The 23,582-nt window shown below is 52.8% G+C and overlaps 1 protein-coding gene across 4 annotated transcripts in view; it reads right to left on the bottom strand.

The window, feature by feature from the left end:
• TRPM8 (transient receptor potential cation channel subfamily M member 8) overlaps positions 1-23,582 on the bottom strand; it is a 131,828-nt gene that overhangs the window by 22,071 nt on the left and 86,175 nt on the right. Inside the window, exons 14-22 of one of the 4 annotated variants that reach the window (XM_058665154.1) lie at positions 21,070-21,165; positions 19,997-20,126; positions 18,584-18,729; positions 16,416-16,528; positions 15,153-15,369; positions 10,131-10,222; positions 8,083-8,224; positions 6,922-7,093; positions 4,796-4,973 (exon numbers count right to left, since the gene is read on the bottom strand). In XM_058665154.1, the coding sequence (XP_058521137.1) occupies positions 4,796-4,973; positions 6,922-7,093; positions 8,083-8,224; positions 10,131-10,222; positions 15,153-15,369; positions 16,416-16,528; positions 18,584-18,729; positions 19,997-20,126; positions 21,070-21,165 (1,286 nt within the window). Of the gene's footprint in view, positions 1-4,795; positions 4,974-6,921; positions 7,094-8,082; positions 8,225-10,130; positions 10,223-12,546; positions 12,670-15,152; positions 15,370-16,415; positions 16,529-18,583; positions 18,730-19,996; positions 20,127-21,069; positions 21,166-23,582 lie in introns of those variants that run through there. The other 3 variants (XM_058665157.1, XM_058665156.1, XM_058665155.1) reach the window with 3 other exon arrangements.

The raw sequence follows: 23,582 nt of genomic DNA, 5'->3' as shown, positions 1-23,582 counted from the left end.
TCAGAGTGGCTGAGGGGCTGCTCTGGGGTTGGGTCTCACCTGCCCCATCCCAGTTGGCTCCCACAGCCTTCCCATCCACCACTAGCCATGGAGCATCTTACTTGGGAGAATTCTGCAATTCTCCCTTGGCACCACATCTCCAGCATTACCCCATGCCCTTAGAGTCCTCTCTGGTGATTTTCCGGATGGACGTCCGCAGTGACCACTGGAGCTCCGTCTTTGGAAGCCCATCTGAACTGGAGATGATGGGCAGACAGAGGATCTCACGGAGGGGCAACATCATGAAAGTTCAGTATGGCTGGGAATGTTCCTGAAAGATCACAGTCGTTTAGGACTCAGATGGCCTTGAGCACAAATGAAACCCAGCAGTTGGTTAAGAGAAAGATGCCGTGACCCAAGAAAGATGACTCAATATTAAGAACATTCATATAATTCATCAATCGTATAATTTATCACAATGCTAGATCAAAAGGCAGAAATGCTACTTTAACAGTTGCTAGCAAGCCTTCTGGCAACGTTCAGCATCCTTTTCTGATTAGAGAAGGGGAAGAGAGGAAAAAGGAGCTTAATACATAAGGAAAAGGAGAAAGCCTTCCATGCGTGATAAATGGTAAAGGTAGGTGGTGAATTCAGGAAGGAGACTGGCTCCACGGTAGACATGCGAAACTCTAACAGCCTTCCTACATATCAGAATGCAGCCACTGGGGAAAACAGAGAAGGAAAAAAATCTCTCTTGCAAAGACAAATGACTAGCAACTATCAGCAAGCAATCAGCCAGACTCACCAAAAACGGTATGACTTCAGGAGAAACCATCAACGCTGGAGAAAGCAAGGATCCTATCATGTGACTGGATGATAGGATGTCAGCCTTGCCCCGAGTGCTTCTTTATCTCCATGAAATCCACAAGGATTATTTTGCGAATGAAAGGAGCCTTAGGCTCCCATGTGATTAAATATACAAGAGAAGCTAGGAAAGTTCTGAGTAAGAATAATGAAGGGGAACTTGTACCACAGATGTAAAAATGATTTTGAAAAAAAAAAGATGCAGTAATTAAAGCCATTTGGTAGTAAAAAAAAAAAAAAGGTAGAAAGATGACTGATGAAAACAGAACAGGATACAGTGTGCAGGAAAAAAACCACAACTTCATGCAGAAAGTATAGACTGAAACAATGGCCAAATTTGAAAATAGCTACCCACCAGCTACATTCCCATCGGGCAGATCGGCTTGCAAGCTCTGGATGGATTCCATACTCTTTCACTAGGCTCCCCACACTTTGCTCACAGCACTATCTCGCCAGCCCTGCTGGTGACCCCGACTTTTGTATGCTTCCAGCGTAAAACATTCAGTACACCCCAACTCCCCTCTCATTCTGCACCATCTAAGAACCAGTGGGAAGCCAACAGTGGCCCCTCATAAGAGACAAACAGTAACTGCCCCTAGCTGACTCTGGAAGTGACTCCATAGAGTGCATTGCTAGGAACACAGCAAGGTCAATGGCCCTTCCTCTTCACAAAATACCCTCACCACCCTCCATCTCCCAGCCCCTACCTACCATTTCTCCCAAATTCCTCTCCACACTGACCTCTCCTCCCCACAGCACAGGCTCCAGGGTCACGATGCCCTCAGCACTTTCACACCCAACTGTCTAGCATGTCTGACTACTTTCATTATGTTACATGAACATGTTTAGCTCTCATCTTCTCTCTTAACAACAGGGACATCACCGCCCCGCCCATGACTCTTTATGTGTACAATGATGATAGGGCTGCACCGCCCCAAACGACCAGATGTGGGAGCATCAGCAGACATTAGCCAGTGGATGGCACGATTATTGGTGCTCTCTGTTCTTGCCCCGTCACCCCACTTCATTAGCCTTGAGTTCATTCTGGGAGACCTTTCCTCTTTCTCCTCTTCCACATATTCGAAACAAACTTGCATTATTCCTCAAATCAAAGGAAAAACAAGAAGTTTTCCTCTTGGGAATTATTCTAGATCAAGACTTGGTGACTCCTTGTCAGGACTGAGGAAGAAGGAGCAGGGATTTAGCCCAGTATTAGAACACTAGATCAGATGTCCACACACCATGCTGAACTGCTGGGTTCGATTCCCAGCTTCAACTCTGGCCTTCTGACTCCAGCTCCCTGCAAACGCAGAACCTGGAGGCAGCTGCAAAGGGCTGAGTGATGTGTGTTCCTGGAACCTATGTAGGAGACCTGGATTGAGTAAGTAGCTGCTGGCTTCAGCCCCCAGCCAAGTTGTCACTGTTGTACACATTTGGGGAACAGATTAAGTCTCTCTCTCTTTCTCAAATAAGCAAGTTAAAAAAATAAATAAGCAAAGCACAAGAACTACATGGGATGTAGCAGCTGTAAGCTCCTGCTAACATACTGGAGCGGCTGAGTGACTTTAAATTCCCCTTGTGCCTAGAACACAGCCTGAATGTAGAATAATCCAGACATTTCTCCACTTCCTTCCACTGTTGAGCAACCACCTAGCTAGCTCCAGGGCTAACCCACAGAGACTTTACCTTCTAATAAGTCTGCCATTGTGCAAGGTTAGGCTTTCAGAGTATTTTGAAGTGGTGTCGGACGGGAGGTCAACTCACAGAAGACACCCAACAATGTTAGCCAACTTTAGGAGCAGGGTTCTGATGACAGGGCCCAACGAGCACCCTGGGGCCACCTCCTGCAGCTCCTAAATTCACAGCCAGGGACTCACAAGAAAACGCCTCTAGTTTCAGCAGGATTAGTCCAGCAGTCTCTCTAAGGGCAGGGAAGCCCCTCAGATTGTCACAATGAGGCATCGCTTGGAGCAAGAGACCCCACAGTGCATGTGGTGCTCGCGTCAGTGACTGGGTTTGGGGAGAACTATACACAATCGAGGTGAACGTGGCATCCCCATAAAACACGACCACAGAGCACCTCGTTTTCTCTCTAGTCTTCCTCCCTGCCTTGCTCTAGATTCGTAACCACTCGTGCCCTGTCATCTTTCTGCCAGCTCACAATCTAGGCCCTCATGACCTCCAGATGGCATTCACACACCATGATACAGAGTCAGGCCATGGGGCCCCTGGGCAGCAGCTCTGGCTGGTGAAGGGCAGGGTCGCACATTCCCTCCTGAAGACAACCTGAGACAAATGGCACCCAGCAGAGATGCCGTCTGTTCCCACTCGCCCTTGATACTTCTCAGAGGATCACCAAGCTCATTGTCAAGGACGAAACACAGGGAGGAATTCTGGGCTCTGCTGTCCTGGAAACCCCAGGGGCTGAGACGACAGGTGTCACATTCATCCCCCAGACTTCACTGCACGGAGCAAAGGAGCAAGAGGAGAAGGAAGGGGAGCCCGAGGGGTCTCTCTACCTAAGGTGGGGAAGGCAGGAGGATGGTGAACCCCTTACAGGGCCAGCAGGAACAACTTGTGAGAATGCCTGGGGGCAGTGTAGGGGTGGGACAGATAATCCAGACTGAGCGGCAGATCACCCCGCGGAGGGGCGCTTACAGGGGAAAAGGCAAGAGAGGAGTGACCAGGATTGGGGCAGCCTCGTGGGGAAGCTGAGCAGTCTGAAATTTACCCAGAAAGCTACGGGGAAATGTTACAGCCCTTTTAGACTTTTAAACAGCGCAGTGACATTTCAGGTTCCTCACTGAGCACACACGAGCAGGTGCTTCAGCAAAGGGCAGGTCTAGGACGTGGAGACCAGATGGTCACCCACTTTCAGCCCCTTGGCCGTGTGACATCCCCAGAGGCACATGCCCACACAGGTGGCCTCGTTCTGTGCTTCTTGGACTCTGGAGGATAAATGCTCCCAGCACCTCTGGCTGTCTGACAGGCCCATCCAGCGTGTCGTGGTTGTTTGAATCCCCATTTCCCTAGCCGCTTCTTTCACTCTAGCGGTCAGCCACGGAGTTTGCCCGCATGGCATTGCTTGCTCATTGTCTCTGGCAATTTTTGTAAGAGGGTGTCTTTCTCTTGCAAACTGCATGGACTCCATGTTAGGAATGAAATATCTGTTCATCACATGCTTTTCCAACATCCCAGTCTCCCATTATCACTCAACTTCACTTGCAATATCTTTTCCTTGAAAATGATTTTTATGCAATCTAATGCATTTATCTTGTCATTCATAGCTTCTGGGTGCTGGTTTTGAATAAAGGAATCTCGCCCACCCTAAGATTTAGCAAATAATTTCTTAAAATTTTAAGAGTTTTTTTTTTTTCCGGGGGGGAGAATCGTCTGGGCCAGCATTCATGGACTCGAATGAATTCCCCTTTACAGATATGGTCTCCCACGGACTACCAGGAGGGTCTCTTCAGACTCTCCTCAAGAAAGCTGAAGAGAAAATTAAAAATGTATTTATCTTCTAATACGTGATGGAGAATTTCCAAAGCAAATGAAAGTACCTGGAGTCCCCTAGGCCCGCCGCCCTGCACCTCCTTAGCCACAAACCCAAATGGGCACTCCACATCCGGCTCCAATCATGCTGTTTTCCCTGGAACGGAACCTTTTCAAGTGGCAGTGAGCTGAAGTCTGACCCCTTTCATCCCCAAGTCCTGATACAAGTAAGGAAGCTTGGACACTGAATGCACTTGAGGCGCCATCAGGGCCCTCTGGGAAGGTGGGTGAGTGGAGGAAGTTAAATACAGAGCGTGGGTTTGCTGGGGCAGAAGGCACAGCTTAGAGAAACACGTGCAGTTTTCTTTAACACAGACTCCTCTAGTTGACTAAAGACTCAAGCTGGCTGCCATGCCCACAGTGCCCCCCCTTGCCCCGTGGACGCATGAGGAGCACGCACCCGAACATGGCGACCAGCAGGTTGACCAGCAGGATGTTGGTGGAGAGCATGTAGATGCATACTAGGGGGATGGTGATCCACTCTGGGAAGCGTGGCAGGTTGTGTTCGTCCAGCTCCACGCACAGCGGCTTCGACTCGTTTCCGGTGAAGGTGCAGTGTGCAAAGTCATACGTGGTGCCTGAGGGCGTGGAAGCGAGAGGTTGTGTGAAATATCGGAGCCAGGTCCTGTAGCACTCTGTCCACACCAGGTTGAGATCCTCACACCCACCTGCCTGTGCCCCCAGAAGGGATCTACTGAGCTCCCGTGTAAGCTCAAGAGGAAAGGAAGGGCCAAGTGGGCATGTTCTGCCCCCTTAGAGAGCACCCAGTCCCGTGACCAGACTGACGATCAGCCACACAAGTTCAGAGTCTTGCCCGTGACAAGACCTAACACGCACACATGCACAAGGTGCATCAACTGGCTCGGCATCCCAACAGAGACGCATGGCACAAGCAAAGACCCTGCGGCAGGGACAGGGCTTGGAAACACCCATGGAAATGGCAGAAAAAGACATGTCATTTATACTGAGAGCATCAGGAAGCCATCAGACCACTTTTGGCAGAGAACAAGCATAGCGTGTGGCTACAGAGTACAGAAGGAGCAGAGGGACCTCCAGGAGGTCACAGCTGATGGCTAAGCAGGCAGGGAGGAACGGGGGTTGGGGCGGGGGACAGGGAGAGGGAAACTGGAGACAGGCAGCTAAATTTCAAAGACATTTATGAACTGCAGTCAGCAACACTAGCTGAAGATTTGGACCATGGCATGGGGTGAGAGCAGGTGTCTGGAAACATGTGGAGGCCCAATGCATGCATAGGGAAGGTACCTTACATGTGGAGGCCCTGGAGTGGGTCCAGGTCAGGAGGGCAGCGGACGCACCTTGCAACAAGAGCATGTGAACACTCGGAGAATGCAGTGGGCCCCAACAGCTGGCCTTTCGCATCCCTCTAGTCCTGACATGGAGTTGGGGCCATGTGGGGTTGACCCATCACAGAGCAAAGGGACAGAAAGGTGGTCTCAATTCCCGGGGGCACACAGCCCATTAGTGGCCACCCAGGACTTCTGCCCCCTAGACCTTCACAGGGGATGAAAGCCACACGTGGGAATGTACCACGTCTGCTTGTGGTGCAAGGCAGGCCCCGCGTGCAGATGGGAAACACCGACAGGGTGCCTGCCCAGGAGCACATGGATGTGGAGCTGTTTCTAAGCTCACAGAAGAGGCGTTCTGCAGCCAAAGGAGCAACAGAGAGTCCACAGAGCCACAGGGTAGCAGGGAAAACAACGGGGGACAGAAGGCAGGCACTGAGGCTCCAGGAAGCCCTGGGGAGCATCTGCAGCGGCAGGAGAGATCACAGCCGAGACCACTATTGGCAGCAGGCAGTGCTTCGTGCTGTTCATCTGAAATGTCCCCCTACATATGCCAGGAGTGGGCAGCTGAAAGGCAGCCAGACCACCGTCAGCCTTGCTCCAAACACCAGCTGGTGCAGGGCTAATGCTGTGAGGTTTAAGTCCACATGAACGTTTCCACATTGCCCTTTTCAAGCTAAGTGGTTGCCTGGTCACTCGGTTATGTAGGTGAGACCAGCTTACAGGCTCATTTCTGAACTAAGGAGTCTCATAGCCTCCATGGTACAGTCGAAAACAAGGTTTTCAAAAGGCTTAACAATGAAAATGTCAGACAAACGTTGTGGCCTAGAGGGGTAAGCCACTGCCTGAGCTTCCAGTGTTCCCTGCGAGTGCCACTTCAAGTGCTGGCTGCTTCACTTCCCATCCATCTTCCTGCTAATGCACCTGGGAAAGCCTGGGCCACTGCACCCATGTGGGAGACCCAGAGGAAGTTTCTGGCTTCAGCCTAGTTCTTGCCATCATTTAGAGAGCGAACCAGCAGAAGGAAGATCTCTCTCCCCATAACTCTGCCTTTGTATAAATAAAATCATTCTTGTTTTAAAAATAAAATCTCTCTAAAGAGCAAGCACAAGATTTTGAAAGATGCCCTCTGAGCCTGGTGTTGGGTCTCGAGTTCGGCTCTGTGGTCTGAATGTCAGCGGGTCAGAAAGCCATGGCCTCCTGCCAACTCTGTGTGCATTACCGTCCACGTCACTGGGCACCTGGCCAAACATGGCCAGGTATGGTTCATAGATGACCGAGCGGAAAATCCACCTCCAACGTTGCTCATTTTGCCGCAGTATCCCTTGCCTGGCCACACCGAAGGCCACCATCCACACCGCAAAGAGGAACAGGAAGAAAAACACATCGATCAGCTGCCAGGGAAGAAAATGGAAACACGGTCAGTGCTGGGGTCTGGGGTGGCCGTCCGCTCTGCCTGGCCTGCTCAGCTGACCACAGAAAAATCCTGGTGAATCCACATCACCCGAGCGGCTCATGCACCAGCTTCAATCTAAAAGACCTATCGCCGTGGGTGTTGTGCCTCCATTTCTTGGAGTTAACACCCACTCATGCACTTCTGCTTGCTGCTCTCAGAGCCGTGGGGGTCCCAAGAGTTTTCTGAGAGTCCAGCTGAAACACCAAGAGCCTCATGTCAGGGAGGGGCCCTCAGACGCCACAGCTCGGGGCACGCCAGATCTTCGAGCTCCTGTGTTTTTCCGCAAGTGGTCTTTTTAAAAATAGGAGTCATCCTTTTTGGACAAGAACGAGTGGTTTGATTTTTTTTCTGCACACGTCACATGACTTCACGGTGGCCGGATGCCTCAGATATGGTTTGAGTGGAAACCTCCACCAATCCCAGCAGCCCGAGGAGCTGACCCAAATGCCCATCTGACTTTCAGGTCGGGAACTTGAGTGGCTGTTATCATTCATCTCCCTGTGACTAGTTCCCATAGATGAAAATTGTCCTGGTGCTCTCCCCGTACCGACGTCACAGGGGTGTGGGATTTCAGTCCCAAATATCTCTCTGGGTCTAGTTCACTGCTTATTTTTTGTCTCCAAGATAAATTTATTGGCACCCTTGGACCCAACTGTCCACATCTTTAAAATGGACATAGACTCCTTCCCCTTGCTCGAGCTCTGGGCAGATCCCTGAGCCTCACAGGGACTCAGAGTGGACTAAGAAGGAGGCTGTTGTTTATCAAGGCCCCGAGTGGCACTCCTGGGCTCTCACAGCCCTCTTCCATCAAACACTCATCAAAAAACAACTCATGCTGATTGTGAACACACTGGACACCCTCCACACCCCATAAGGGAACAGGAGATAGAGCTAAGAAAACAGTCATGACAAAGATTCTAGACTCACCATCCTCTGCAGCATGATAATCTTGGGGCCCAAGTTTCTGCTCACAGTGAAGATGTGGATCAACCTCAAGGTGAAGATGATATAATCCAGGCAGAAAATAACGCGCCCGGAGTACAAGGAGCTTTTATTGGAAGGATGAAGGCTGGAGAGAGAAGAGGTACAGGGCGTGGGAAAGACAGAACATCTCAAGGTTTTGTCTTCAACGGGGAGCTAGACGTCAAGGGAGCTGGAAGCCTGAGCATGTGAAAACGGGCCAGGGAATCTGCTACACAGCCAACCCCAATGTCCACGCTCCCAGCCTCGTCCACGCTCCCAGCCTCGCCCACGCTCCCAGCCTCAGAGGCTCCACAGCAAGACATAGAAGGCAAGGAAACCACAGGAAGCAGCTCCTGGAAGCCACTGTCTCATCCTGATTCCAAGTCTTCTACAGCAAAGCCAGCCCCTACCCACACCGCCAAGCACTTGGGAACTGACCCTGCCAGCTTCTACTTACCTCATGCATGGCACATCATTTAATTAGCCTGACACCTGCTAATGTGCTCACTGAAAGCCTCATGTGTTTTCTAATTGGAAAGATCTAGAAGTCACGCCCAACAACTGCCATTCTAGTGCTGAGATCTCTAATCTAAACAGACAGGAGGCACCTAAAAACATGGGGCTGCTACCCTCTTCCGATGGTAGGGTGAGCACCCGTTGTGTGCCGTCTTGGTCTTGGCAGGAGTAAACAGCCAGGGTTAAGCTTCTCTCAAAGTGACATCCCACTGATTCCTCTGGTTCAACCAGCACTTTCACTGTCGAGTTCTGGGAGAACGCAGGATGAGCCGTGGGGTCACAGTGTGCGGCTCCCCCAGTCTCTCCACCGTGTGAAACACAGCTTCTTTTTCCCTTTCGACAGTCCAATGGGATCGGCTGTTCTGATCTCAGACACCAGGTTTGGCACTGGAAGGGCAGGAGCCACAAGCATGACCGAGTGCATCTGAGAAGATGGTCAACCCCACACAGAACAAAACTGTGCCATAGTTAACATTCCCATCAGCCTCCACTCTCCTCAATTTCTAACAATCTCTCCTTGAAGTCTGTAAGAACAAAAAAAAAGCAAATTCGAAGGACCACTGGGAGGACAGGAAAAGGAGACTGAGCTCCATCTCTGAGAAGCAGAGGCCACTGATCTCCATGATGTAAACAAAGAAACAGTCATCCCTTGTGTTTCAAATGGCCAAAGAACGGCCAGTGCTGAACTCCACTTCTGAGCAGCTCCCTGCTAACGCACCTGGGAAAGCAGCGGAAGAGGGTCCAAGTGCCTGAGCCCTGCGCCCACCTGCAGACCCGGAAGAAGCCCCGGGCTGTTGGATTCATCCTGCTCCAGCCCTGGCTTTTACAGCTGTCTGGGGAGTCAGCCAGCAGACAAAACACACATTCTGTTTTCTCCCCATCTCTCTCTCCCCGTCACACACACACACATTTCCCTCTTTTAAATGTGTGTGTGCGTGTGTTTGTGTGCATGTGTGTGCGTGTGTATGCCTCTGTGTGTGTGTGTGTGTCTGTGTGCACGTGTGTGTGTGTGTGTGTGCGTGTGTATGCCTGTGTGTGCGTGTGTGTGTGTGTGTGCACGTGTGTGTGTGTGTGTGTTTGTGTAACAGCCAGAGGGGCCTCATTTGACACAGTGGTTGAACTGCTGCTTGGCCTCTGTACATCCCGGATCAGCACCAGCGCAGCTCCTAGTTCAGCCCCTGCTAACACAGTCACCCCAGAAAACAGCAGTGAGTTCTTGGATTCCTGCCACCCACATGGGAGACCCAGAATGCTTTCTCAGTTCCAGCCTTCAACTTGATCCAGCCCCAACTATTGAAACCCGTGTGGGGAGTGAACCAGGGGGTGAGCTGGCTCGCTCGCGTCTCTCCTCATCTCTCTTCCTCTATCCCATTTAACTGGCTGGCCAGCTCCCTGTCTCTGGCTTTCTTCCTTTCAAATACATAAACATGTTTTTAAACATCCAAGAACTTTCCTCCACCCTACCAAGCATGGGACAAAGGGCCAGGCTGACTTACCGGAACACGATTCCTGCTATGAAGTAAAACAGGCCCAAGGTGTCCATCACGTTCCACAGGTCAGTGAAGTAATTCACACCATTCATGTACCACTGCAGCATTGAAAGCGACAGATGGGGGCGTCAGGCTCACTGCCCACTGCCTCCCCGGCCTGTCACATCTCCCCACTTTGGGGATGGGGATGTTCCCAGCAGGGACTGCCATGTACCCACTCCCCACTTGAGGAAAACTGGAACGTTGTCTGCAATCCTCCGTGATCCTGCCAGATGAAGCTGTGGGTCAATGTGCACCCTCGGAGTCACCACATACCGTGGTACCAGGTGTGCACTGCACAATTTGAGCAGGTGGTACACACATTCTGTTGTTACTCTAGAGATGTGTGCGGAGACAGACTCGCACGAACAGCAAAGCATCCGGATGAGAGGAACCATTTGGGACAATCCACATACAGGTGCGGTAGAGGGCACCCGGAAGTCAGGTGCTGTCACAGAAAGGATTGGTGGGGACAACGGCTCCCAGCATTCCTTGCTGATTTCTCAGAAGAAAATGTGTCAGGAAAATACCCCAACGGGGACAGCAGGCTGATGTCCTGGAAGCCTGCATGTAAACAGTATCCCAGGCGAGCCAGGTGGCCACTTGCCCTCTCACAATGCACACTGACCACAAGCTCGCGAGATTCCGTACAACCATCCGGACTCTCAGGGCACACAGACATGGGATCCGGTGCAAGGCTGATTCCCAAGGAACCCAGCGCTCCTTGGGGAAGACACATCATATGAGTGCAGCAGGCAGTGCAGTAACGATGGGGTGGAACACCACAGAAGCGCCAGATAGGAAGCTCCCACAGTGCTCCCACAGGGCAGGAAACCTGTGGCTCAACAGTCCCCAAAGGAACATGGCCCTTCAGCACTGGACTGAAGGAGCTCACCAGCTTGGGTCCACCTGCTACATACAATCCTAGACCAAGGCCTAGGGAGAGACACGGCACCTTCCCAGACACTGTGCCTCGCGGTTCGGTGTCCAAGCAGGCTCACCCCACTACACTCACAAGGTGGAAGGGACACCAGACAAACCACCACTGGCCACTCACCCAAGGACCTTCCCTTCCCTGTTCACAGCAAAGCTCAGCTCCAGTGGACAAAACGCAAAGGCTGGAGGAAATCAGCAACCAATGAAATGTGAGACTCTCCAGCCTCCAGGCTCCCAGCTGGACCATACTCCACCGAGCAAAGACTGACCCTGCCGGCTCCTGGGGGAACCTGAAGACAGCCCACCAACGGCTAAGGCTCCTCAGTGCACACTGAGATGAGGGAGCAAGCCTAGGTCCCACCTGTCCCCACCAGCCCTCCGCCCCCACAGAGCCCCAGTCTCGGAGCCAGGTGAGAGTGGGTACCTGCCTGCCACCTGCAACAGACCCAGAGGCACTGTGGCCCAGGTGACCCGGAAGCCTGGTCTGCAGGACCTCTGACACAGTTCTGGAGTCTATAGGGACCTTGGCCAGGGAGAAACTAGCTTGCAAAATGCAAAGAATGTGAAAGGTGAGCAAACACTAAGACGCGTTTCCTTCACACGGCTCGGGACCAGAGTCTCCAAGGGGCCTCGGTTGGACAACTTCGGCCCACGAGGGCAAGAATGGACTCAGCGCATCCCCATAAACCCTGCAGCCTGCGCAAGGGAACTCGGAGTAAGTCAGCAACCTCGCTGGGCTTGCGGAGCGCAGGGGCTGTACATGAGCGGGCCAGTGTCTCCGGGCAGGCCCTGCAGAGCACAGCTTTAGGACAGCCAGCCACAATCAAAAGCAGGAGGAGAATTAGGTCTGATTTTACCCCCCAAACAAGTGTGAGCTGCGTTGATTAAGACAGCATTGTGTCCACAGAATTCTTAGCCAAAACCCAACCACGTCCACCCAAGCCAGCAAAAAGAAGAGCAACAGCGACACCGCGTGGCGGTTTGCTTTAATGACAAGGCCTCTTCAGGGCTTTGTCCCGGAGCACAGAACCAGAGCTGAGATCTGACCTTGACATTTGAGCTCCGGTGGCTGACCTAGGAACAAGAGTTCCCGTGCTGTTGCTTCCATCTGCCAAACCGCTGAGTAGTGCCAGGAGGCCCATACAAAAACAACGAGAGCAAGAGGAGAGAGGGAGAGAGAGAGAGAGAGACCATTGTTGCCCTGCACATCACACGTCAATCACTCTGAGCAGGGGACCGACATCTCGCTGCACCTGCTGCCCAGGCCCCTTTGCCAAGCAAGTAGACCTGTCCTGGGCTTCCTCCTGCATGGCCTGAGTTACATAGCTTGACAACTAGACACATGAACTTGGCACGCACAAGTCTGTGACTTTCATTGGTACAGGTCTTTGGGCCAGGTCCCAGGGACTATGAGACTCATCCCTCCAGGGTAACTGGCCGTGCTCACCTCTTCTCCTTGGAAGTTCCCACCTCTAGCTGGAGGAGAGTCCCACTAGGGCAGATGCACCTGTCGTGGGCTCAGTGCTGCGTCCCGGGTGCTGCCCTGTGCCTGGCACACAGCACGTGTTCAAGGAGTGTGCAGTGAGAGAACAGCTGCACACAGGAAGGGTTTGCTTCAGCTGACGTGCCTCCTGAGCCTTCCACCCAGACCGGCTCTGCCTCTCACAGCAATCCAGGCAAGTCCCTTCTCTCTGTTCCATAAGTCCCTCGCCTGGAAGAACCCCTTACTGCAGCAGGGGGCAGGGTCCAGGGTGGGCCTGGTGAGGCTGTTTCCATGAGCAGGAGGGTAGGAAGTGGGAGAACAAGTCTTACAGCCATTCTAAGAGGCACCATTAAAACCCCATTGCCCTCCCACCCCAGGGAGGCGCCGGACACCTTCAGGTCAGCAGGCGTGGGCAGGACCCTCTCCCGCCACCACTTCCCCAGCTGTAGTCACAGAAGCTGTGACGATGGCTCTCCACCTGGTGTACAACTCCAGGGGTGAGTGGTAAAGAATCCCCCACCCACACAAACACTGCTTCATGAAACATACACGCACACACACACATACACACATACACACACACACATACACACGAGAGCCATACCAAGTCTAGCTCCTGTGTTAGTCCTGGAGGATTCTGTGTGGATGAGAAATGGACATCAAGTCACGCCCACTCCAGGCATCCTGGGATCGCCCCGGGAGGATCCACACGTGAGATCTGAACACCAGGGTACCACAGGAGGGAGCCTGTCTTCTCTTCTTCACCACAGCCGCTTGCAGCAGGAAGGTGAGGCCCCCCACTAGGCTGCAGCTCTCCAGTTGCCGTGTTCCCACACAGTTCCCTCAGCTCCAACTCTCACCCAGATCCTACTGCATTAGGAGACCCAGGAGCTGCTGATGGACAGGTCTGAGGGATGGCTGCTTTCTTCAGGCATCAAAAGAAACCACGGGGAGCAGTGTTGTGGCACAGCAAGTAAAACCACTGCCTGTGATGCTGGCTGCTGTATGGTACTGGTTCTAGTCCCAGCTGCTCCACTTTTGATCCAGCTCCCTGCCAATGGCCCAGGAAAAACAGCAAAGGATGGGCCAAGTGATTGGCCCCCTGCGCCCATGTGGGAGATTTAGAAGTAGCTTCTGGCTCCTGGCTTCAGCTTGGCACAGTCCTGACCATAGCATTTGGGAGGTGGACCAGCAGATGAAAACTCTCTCTTTCTAACTCTACCACTCAAAATAAAGAAATAAACCTGTTTTTAAAAAGAAAGAACCCAGGAAGCTGGGAGAAAGGACTGGCTCTGGGTTGTTCTGGCAAGCAAAGCCTGGATGGGAAAGGCAGGGGCAGCTCTGAGCACTCAAATGTCTTCCTCTGAACCCAAATCCACTGACCACCTCCTATGTGGCAGGCATGGTTCCTCTCCCAGGCGTATGTATATGTGAGAGCATCCACTTGCATGAACGTGTACATATGTGTGTGCAGACATGAACACACTCATGACCTGCTTCCCCACTGGGCTCTGAGTCCACCATTAATGCAGTCCACAAGTAGGCCGCAGTCTGAGTGTCGCTCCAGCACCAACCACCCCACGTGCCTTTTCTAACCCTTGTCAGATCCACTGCAGACCATAGAGCTCATATTAACAGTTTGGACTCAAATCTCCAAGGGTCCCTGACAAGCCTGCGAGAACTCCTGGGCAGCCCTGCAGCGCCGTTGCTGTGGTCGGTATTGGGAAGAATCCAGTCTTTTTCCCACCATCCCAGGCTGAGCAGGCTCCTTCAGCTGACCATCACTCATGGCAGAAGAGGGCTGTGCCTTGCTGCCTGGATCTGGCTGAACACATCTTAGTCCTGTCCCACTCTACTTCTACTCTACCGACAGAGATGGCACATGGCAGCTGAGGGCAAGATGTGATGGCTGGATGGTGTCCCCCTCAAATCTAGACCTTGTCATCCTGTGTCCCAAGAACTTGAACTCTGACTGCTTTGATTCAGGCTCACTGCCCACAGCTAAGCAATGATCAGGCCAAACTCACCAGTATCCTTGTGAGAAGGACAAAGACAGACACAGTCCCACACGGGGAAACCACCAAGTGGACATGAGTCAGGGGTCAAGTGAGGCACCAAGAGCCAAGGAATGGCAGAGCTGACCAGGGAACCCCAGATACCCCCTCACAGCCTTCCTGAGAGCCATCACAGCCTATGGCTTGAGCTCAGATTTCTGGTCTCCAGGACTGGGGAACGGGGATTTGAGCCAAGTCTGTGCAGCTATGTCATGACAGCTGCTGAAGCTGACACAGCAGGCCCAGCCCACACAAAGCTGTGACCTCATGGGCAGGCAGTAGGCCAAGCTCTCAGTGGGCTAACTGTAAAGGACCTAGACCCTTCACCTCCGCCAAGCTATGTCCATCCCTTGGACCAGGCATGCCCAGGAACACAGACAGGGCCCCTGAAGATGCATGCTCATGGAGTGCCAAGATCAGTGACTTCCAGAAAGTAAGGACTTCCAGAAGCAACTTCTGCTCTTCTCAGCATGCACTGAGCAAATGAGGAGGGGTCTGGTGTGGGGGCATTCCTACCTGCCTCACTTCATCGCAGAACAGTACAAAGACCAGGGCATAGAGGATGAGCTCAGGTGTGTGTGGCACGGAGTGAAAGTCCATGAGCAGCACGTAGGCAAAGAGCAGCAGGAAGGCGATGTAGAAGACCACATTCCACGAAAAGACCACGAACGGGGAAGTGAAGAAGGCCACGTAGTGCCACAGCAGCCGCTTGTGCTTGTCAACAGGCTTCTTCCTGGATGTACAGGGCAGGGCAGCATCAGCATCTGCATGAGCACCAGGGGGCGCCATCCCTTCTCCCCAGAGGCACAGGGCAGGGCAGCATCAGCATCCACATGGACACCAGGGGGCGCCATCCCTTCTCCCCAGAGGCACAGGGCAGAGCTTCGTCAGCGTCCACATGGACACCAGAGGGCGCCATCCCTTCTCCTCAGAGGCACAGGGCAGGGCAGCATCAACATTCGCATGGCCACCGGGGGCGCCATCCCTTCTCCCCAGAGGCACAGGGCAGAGCTTCGTCAGCGTCCACATGGACACCAGAGGGCGCCATCCCTTCTCCTCAGAGGCACAGGGCAGGGCAGCATCAACATTCGCATGGCCACCGGGGGCGCCATCCCTTCTCCCCAGAGGCACAGGGCAGAGCTTCGTCAGCGTCCACATGGACACCAGAGGGCGCCATCCCTTCTCCTCAGAGGCACAGGGCAGGGCAGCGTCAACATCCGCATGGCCACCAGGGGGCGCCATCCCTTCTCCCCAACATAAACACAGGCCTCCCCAGGTCAAAACTGGTTTGAAAGACTAATCCAACCCAAAGCCAAGCCGGGGCATTTTGCTCTGAACAAATCCAACTTCTGCATGGGCTGGTGAAGAGGAAGATGTGATGTCATTTCCAGTCATTGGAAATCAAGCTCAGGGACGAGCCATAGTGGTGCCATCTGAGTCATTTGAGTCACCAGCATCTCACGTCAGAGTACCAGTTAGAGCCCCAGCTACTCTGCTTCCTAGTCAACTCCCTGCACATGTGCCTGGAAGGCTGCAGGTGAAGGTACGGTGCTTGCTCCCCGCCCCCCGCCCCATGCTGAAGACCTGTATGGAGAGCCTGCCTCCTGCATTCGGGTCATGCGGGGTGTAAAACAGCAATAGTCTCTGTCCTCTCTCCTCCCTTTCTGGCTTTCAAATATGTAAGTATAAATTTTTAACAACAAAAAAGAAATCCAATCCAGGGACCCTAAAGAATCAGATCAAGCGCACAACCACAGTAGGAACGTACTTGGTTCTTACCTAAACGATACAAAGCCACAGCCCACCAAGGGTATAACAAACAGGCACAGAATAATCTTCCAGTTCTTGGTGTCTCGTGAGATCTCTCCATACCACTGCTTGGAAAGGAAATTCTAAGGGGAAATCAGAGACAAAGCCCCCAGGTCTTTCTAAATGTGGCAACAGTGGCGTGGCAGGCAGCCTTCCTGCCCAGCCCTACACCCTCCCAGAACACAACTTAGCCTTCAACAGCAGCTACCTGACTTCTGAAAGGCTACGTAAAGCAAGCTCAAATTCTCTTTGATTGTTCTAAGTCGGGGCATGTGAACTTTAAAACACAGGTTGTGTGAGGTCCAAATGCAAAGACTCCATGAATCTTGAATGAGATCCAATTCCTGTTGTGTGGGCTTCAGTGATGTCTTCCCTGCCCCTTTCCCTGCAGTGCGCACAGCTCCACAGCCTCGGCCAGTGCTACTTGTAGGGTCCCCAGGAGGACATGTCTGGAGGCAGATAGGAGAAGCTCTTCTTGGGAGGCAAGCGCTGACCAGGCCGCTGAATCGAGTATCCAGTGGAAGGGGGCTGGTGGGCTTGAGGGAATAGGAAGTCTGTGTAGACCCCAGTGTCAACGAGGAGGGTGGGGCTGTGGTCCCTCCCCTCAGAGGCAGGCAGCTTCTCACACAAGCCCCTACCACTCCTCCCCAGAATGCTCCAGCAAGAAATGCAGTTGGTCCAGGAGGGCCAGGGGGAGCCCCAAGGGCAGCTCCGACAAACTGTAGACCATACGAGTGCATGACACAGCCTTTCCCAGAAGCCCCCACTGGGGAGCCCCAGGCACCCAAAGCAGCGGCTCTCTTGAGCGTTGGCACAGTGCCATGCACTGTCACCCCCATGTACACTACGTGGATTCCCTGTAAAACATGCCTCGTGTGTTAAAGTCTACTGTGGGGAGGCCTCCCTGCAGGAGCAGGAAAGCAGGTGACATCCATGACTGGTCATGTCAAGTCTTCCTCACTCCCCTGCTCCCACTGGATCTGTTGCCAGGAAGCCCTGAGGTAACCACAGCAGGTGATGGCACTGGGTTTGCAGAATATTCCATACAGTAGCCTGAAAGTAGGAAGCAAGCTTCCTGGCCATGCCAGCAGGGGTTCTGGTTGTGTGACTGGCAGGAAGCAGGTGACAGAGGCCCTCAGGAGCCGTATACCTGAACAGAAGCACCCATCTGCCTCCCAAGGACTCCAACTTCAGCGGTACCAGGAAGACAGGGTGTGGGGTCTAAGAAACTGTGACAAGACCATGGCAGGCCTCCCAGCCGCCAAAACACACTCCAGCTCCAGTGATCACCTCACTCCAGCCAACTCCACTGCTACGGTCCCAGTGCCCCCTTCCCATAGGTCCCCTGTCGTAAGTCACAGTTCTCATTGACTCCAAACAGGTGCAGCATTAAATGGATTTTGGTCAGAAAATGCTGATACTTCTTGGCCTTGTGGCATAGCAGGAAGTCCACAAAAGAGACAATAACTATAGGCTCACAGCCTAGCACAGCTTCTCCTGGCTGGGCAAGCTAAGGACCCCGCTGAGCCCCGGAGAGCACGTCGCCCAGACGGGTGTGACACAATGAGATGAAGCTCTAGGTGAAGTGGTTGACAAGCAGGAGTCTCTCACCCCCACGCCCTTCCTGCGGGAGCTGCGAGCGAAGGCAGCAGGAGCAAATGGCTCTGTTTGGTGCAGTGCAGTTACCTGTCTGGGGCGGTGGAACTGCTGCTCCACCGCCATCATCCCCCTTGAACCCCGACAGTGACAGCTGACAGAGGACAGTGCCCTCACGAGACTGCGCTGCATTTTCACATAGCCCTCCCCAGAGTCACCGCCAGCCCACCTGACAGATTCAACACTCAGGCCCATCATCCTGCACCCAGTTAGGGGCACAGTGGATCGAGGCACAAGAGGTGAGGTCCAGCATCTGGCTCGTCATTCCAGTTATATGCTACGAGCTTTGTGGAAGCTCAAAGAACATTCCACCTCCTTGTTTCAAGCACCTCTTTGGCAGTGCCTGCCCTCTGCCAGCAGCACCCCACTGCCCCTCTATGGCCTTGCCATTGGAGTGGAAGGGCTTGTTAGTATTTCTCGTTTTCATGCTGCTCATGGCATCTGTCTGTGGGCCAGTGGCTGGAAGAGCGAAGGTTGCATACCTGCACGCCAGGCTGGGCAATGAAGTGCTGGTCGGTGGCCTCCACAGCCAGCTCCAGGCAGTTGCTCCCACCCCAGGCTTCACAGGAGTAGACCAGCAGCTGCTCGGCCAAATCTTCATCACTGCTGTAACACTCCGTGAACAGCTCTGAGATGACATGGTCGGCAGAGAGAGGAGCTGGAGCCCAGGGTGGCAAACACACAACTCTGTCCTTGCCCTACCCCCCACCCCAGCCAAGCCCCGAAGCCAGGAATACGACGGGGTGTGTGAAGCCAGACCCACGCAGGTGCAGTGAACGCATCACAGCCCGGGGCTGTTCCAAGCAGAGACCTGCCCTAAGTTCCCCACACCTGCAGCTCCACGTGGTGGGAGCAGCTACGCTGGACGTGGGAGTGCCCTGTTTGGTGGGTTTCAGCCAGGACACAGGGAGATCCCCAGAGCCCCCTTTGCCAGCCAGACCTTTCTCTCTCCTGGCCACACTGTGCTTTCTTGATGAGTTTCTGGGTGGCTAAGGCACAGTGAACAGAGCTGTCCCACAAATGGTGCTGTCACGTGTCAAAAGCTGATAATGGAGAGACCAGGACATAGCTCCTTAAGGCAAAATGTAAAATCTCAAACTAGCCAGAGCTGCGGCCCAACTGAAGGCACGCAACAAGGTGCACAATGCCTTTCAAAGAACTGGATACCTTTATTGTTATTTTTTTTCACACAGAGATGTATTTTAATCTGATAAGACAACAGGCCAGTAGGCTTGTCAAAAGCACAACATAGAAGCAAACCAGCACTGGAACAGGGAGACCTGAAACAGGCTGGAATTGTGCGGCTGGGAGACGGGGGCATTGTTCCTAGACTGACCATATTCCCAAGGGGCCAGGCCTCTGCACAATGCTCTGACAAGTTTAATGGCTGAGGAGCAAGCAAGGGTCAGACAGCTCCCTCTGGAGACATTCCAGGAGACCACCTTCCTCCTTCCACTGCAGGGGAAGCCCTTCCTTCACAGGGCTACCTGTGGGAAACCAGCTGCTGCCCTGACTTTGGTGATAACCTCTGTGCTGCAGCCCCAGGAAGGATACGTACAGCAAGCTGACAGGCTAGCCATGAACCTGGAGATCAGACAAAGTCTCAGACTCATCGGTGTCTAAACAGCATCCAACATAGCAAGCCGTTCTCCCACGTTCCCTGAGGTGTTGAATCACTCAGACCCAGGACTTGGGTGTACAGGGTCAGGGAGCCCAAGCTCCCCCAGGTTTGCTCTTGGGAAAGTCAGCAAGTACTAAGACCAGGGGGTCTGGGTATGACATGTGCAGGCCTCAGACAAGCCAGTGGGGCAGGGCACCTGACATGTCACCAACTTCACCCACCTAGCCTGTGATGTGCAGGGTGCACGCAGACTTGCACCTGCCAGGAGACTCACCCACGGCGCGGGTCTCATACTCATTTGCCAGTTCTTCGGACTCCCCAGCAGCGTTGATGTCATTCTTCACCTTCGCCAGTGTCTTCAGGAGCTTGCTGGCTCCCAGGGCTGCCAGGGTACAGCCCCTGGTCTTTACAGAGAGATAAGAATGTTATGGTGAATTCATAATCCCTGGAGGTGACCATGTCCACATGAGGGATAGACAAGGAGGAACTTCCAGCAAAAGCAGAGAACAGTGAAATCTGAAGGTCTATTCACCATGATACAAAATCAAACTTGTAATGAGTGCAAATTGGTCTTGAGCTGCTGCCCTGGCTTTGGTGATAACCTCTGTGTTGCAGCCCCAGGAAGGATACACAGAGCGCATTCATGGTTTTGAGTAGCACAGAACAGAAAATGTCAAGGCAGATGCCATGAGCAGAGGCTCTGACAGCAAGGCTGTAATCGTGGGAGCCCAGGCTAGCCTGCTGTTCCAGAACTTTATACCATAACAGCTCAAAGGGGGCAGGCGAGTGGATAAGGACATAGCAGACCAGGGCAATGCAACTGGTAAGTCTGTGTGTGCAACTTCCGTGTTCAGTACCCAATGTTATGTTCTAAACACGGAGAAGGTGGTGTGAGCATCCTTAAGTCATTACTAAAATTCATTCTCACTCAACCACGAGGAAAATCTCCTATAAATTTTTCCAAGTAGAATTTTTACAGACCCTGCTTCCTCCATATAACACAATAAAACAGTTCAAACAGTAATGAATCTTTTACAACTCAATTGAAGAACAGTCACAAAACCTACACATGCAGCCTGAGAAGCAGGTGCCTCCTGGACTCAAGCACAGCTACTTTCCAGGGTCTGTCCCTCGCAAACCCACCTCCGCTGACCTGCAAACAGCAACCCAAGCAGGGACTGTCTTTCCCAAATCCCGCCTCCACTGGCCTGCGAGCAGGGACCCAAGCATACTCATCCCACACCTGTTTTACTGGTGATGGTTTGGATCAGACAGATGAGTTCTGAGAAAGAACTATAAAAGCCAAGCGCACACCGGGTGAACATGTAGCATCAAATGAGCATTTACCTGCTCCCAGATGACCTTGGAGAGTTCCTTTTTGTTCTGAAGGATGGCCCAGATGAAGAGAGCTTGCAAAGGGTGCCGAGTGATGAAGGACACGTCCTGGGAGGGCAGGGTGAAAGTCTGTGGTCAGTTTGTGGATGTACAACTCTAATGATGGAACGGGGGCTCAGGACACCTCGGAGGACAGTCCCGAGTGAGAGAAGCCCTGTGGCTTCAAGTCTGAGCCTATGACTCATGACCTGGTCTAACTTGACACAAAGTCTACTATAGATCATAAAATGCAGGGCACAGCTGACAGAAAGCTGTAAGAGGCAAAAATACGTGCTGAAAACTATTTTAAGTTGAATGACCAAAGAGAAAGCAATTCGTCCTCATTCTTATATACATCTGTTTTCCATCTAGAAAAAAAAATCATTCCAAATGAATTCTGAAGCCCCTTCCATTTAAGTTCAATTTTACAACCTAAAATTGTGCTTAATTCTTTGGACTTTTATTCAGAGATTTTAACTCCCAACACATCCTTTAGCGAGCCAACCCCTATTCAACATTTACCATCTTCCAATGGAAATCCTTCAGATGGAAAATAACTAGAAATGTGTGCTCCTTTTTCACATCCTTGTGGGTTTTGCACACGTGTTAAAATGTATGCAGCACAGGGATGTAGACTGCATGGGGTTCTCATAGAAACCCTGCAAACAAAAGCTCGCCAGATATTTCCAGCTCATGCACACGCGTCACTCCTCCAATTTCTAACACACACATTCCAGAATTACAAAAGCTAAAGGCCTAATCTGGGTCACCAACTGAAAGCAAACCCAAGTCAAGAATTTAAGAAATATAGTTTTGCCCGGCTGCTGGTGGGTGGGATGGGGGAGGGGCGCGACCTTGGGCCTCAGAGTTTAAACTTCCAGCAGCCTCCCAGCTGCTGGTGGGTCTCAGGATGGGGCGTCTCATGCCTGGATCCCAGACACCAGCCGCCACGTGCACATGGTGAGCTGTCCCCGGGCCTGCCTGAGCTCCGGGGGCTGCTCCCTACATGGTGAGTACACCAAAGGGGGAGGTCTCCGTGACTGGGCAGGTCTGGGGCCCAGCCACTGCCCTCCTTGGGCGGTGAATGGGATTGGGGAGGGGCATGACCTTAGGCCTGGGAGTTTAAACTTCCAGCAGCCTCCCGGCTGCTGGTGGGTCTCAGGACGGGGTGTCTCATGCCTGGATCCCAGACGCCAGCCACCATGTGCACTTAGTGAGCTGTGCCCTGGCAGCCAGTGCACCATTTGGTGCCAGGCTCCCCCTGCTGGCCGCCCCGCCAGGGAGCTCTGGGGTTTTGGTTCTTTGAATCGCTACTTAGGTAGCTCCAGGTTGAACCCACTGAGCTTCTAGGATGTGAAGCAAATGTAAAGATTCCAATGACAGTAACTCTTCCTTTGAAAAACTTGTAATCACTGAACAATGCTGACCACCAAATACCTGTTCATGCAAAAGCTATGGCTCAGGGCTTACCCAGCAGAATCATATCCTGTTACCTGACTTGATGATGGATCAGAAAAAGAGTCACATTAATCATGGCCATTACATTTACTAACACTCAAGAACCATATCTGGGGGTAGATTCTGTGAGGGATGTGTGGGCCAAACACTGTGGAAATTCTAGCCCCACTGGTTAGCTCAAGAGTTGGGGTGGTGAGGGACTAAGCTAGGTGTGACCAAGGAGCCTGCCATCAATCACAGGTAAAGGAACCCGCAACAGTTTGGACTGGTCAAGGCAGCAGCACCCAAATGTGCATCCTGAATAGGGTGTGGGGCAGGCCGGGCTGCAACGTTCACTAGCTCATACAAGACCAAATGGAAGGGCAGACTGCGCCGGGCGCTGGCCTAAACCCAATGGCATGTATGAGAACTGGGTCTGGGAGTGGATCAAGTGGAGGAACTTGGGAAACTCCCTTGGTGAGCCATAGCTCCCACTGGTGAACATGTGGTCCAGTTCGGGGATCAGACAAGCTGGGCAAAGTAGCTCCAACAGCTGAGTAATGGGTCAATTGGTAATGGAACAGGGTGGACGGGGCAGGATTGAGCAAATCTTAGCCCACAAGTGAAACTAGAGACCAGGATGGAGCACAGGTCTTGCCGAGCTAGGCTCTTGCACCTACTAGTCTGCATGAGCCAGGAATGCTAAGCCACAGTGTCTAAGGCAGAGGTTGGGACAGGTGAGGGGCTGAGCCAAGCTGAGTAAGAGCAACCACTGGCATGCACGTGATCTATGGCTGGGAACAGGCCCGGTTGGGGAGCTAAGGGGACAACCCTAGCTGGGAAGAGGTTCCCACCAAGGGGCGCGTGGGCTGGAATGGGGGCTGCGTTCTGATCAGGAAACAGTTGTAGTCTCCCGTGGCACAAGTGTGGACTGGGATTGGATGCACTGAGCCGGGCCAGACTCCAACACCCTCTGGTGTCCTGGAGGACCAGGGTAGATGGGGGATGGACTAGGCAAGGTCTCAACCCCTGCTGAGCCAGGTGTGAGC

Source organism: Ochotona princeps, chromosome 5 (assembly GCF_030435755.1).
Source record: "Ochotona princeps isolate mOchPri1 chromosome 5, mOchPri1.hap1, whole genome shotgun sequence".
Taxonomy (NCBI): Eukaryota; Metazoa; Chordata; class Mammalia; order Lagomorpha; family Ochotonidae; genus Ochotona; species Ochotona princeps.
The sequence above is the reverse complement of the archived record's forward strand: the minus strand, read 5'-3'. Positions and strand labels throughout refer to the sequence as shown.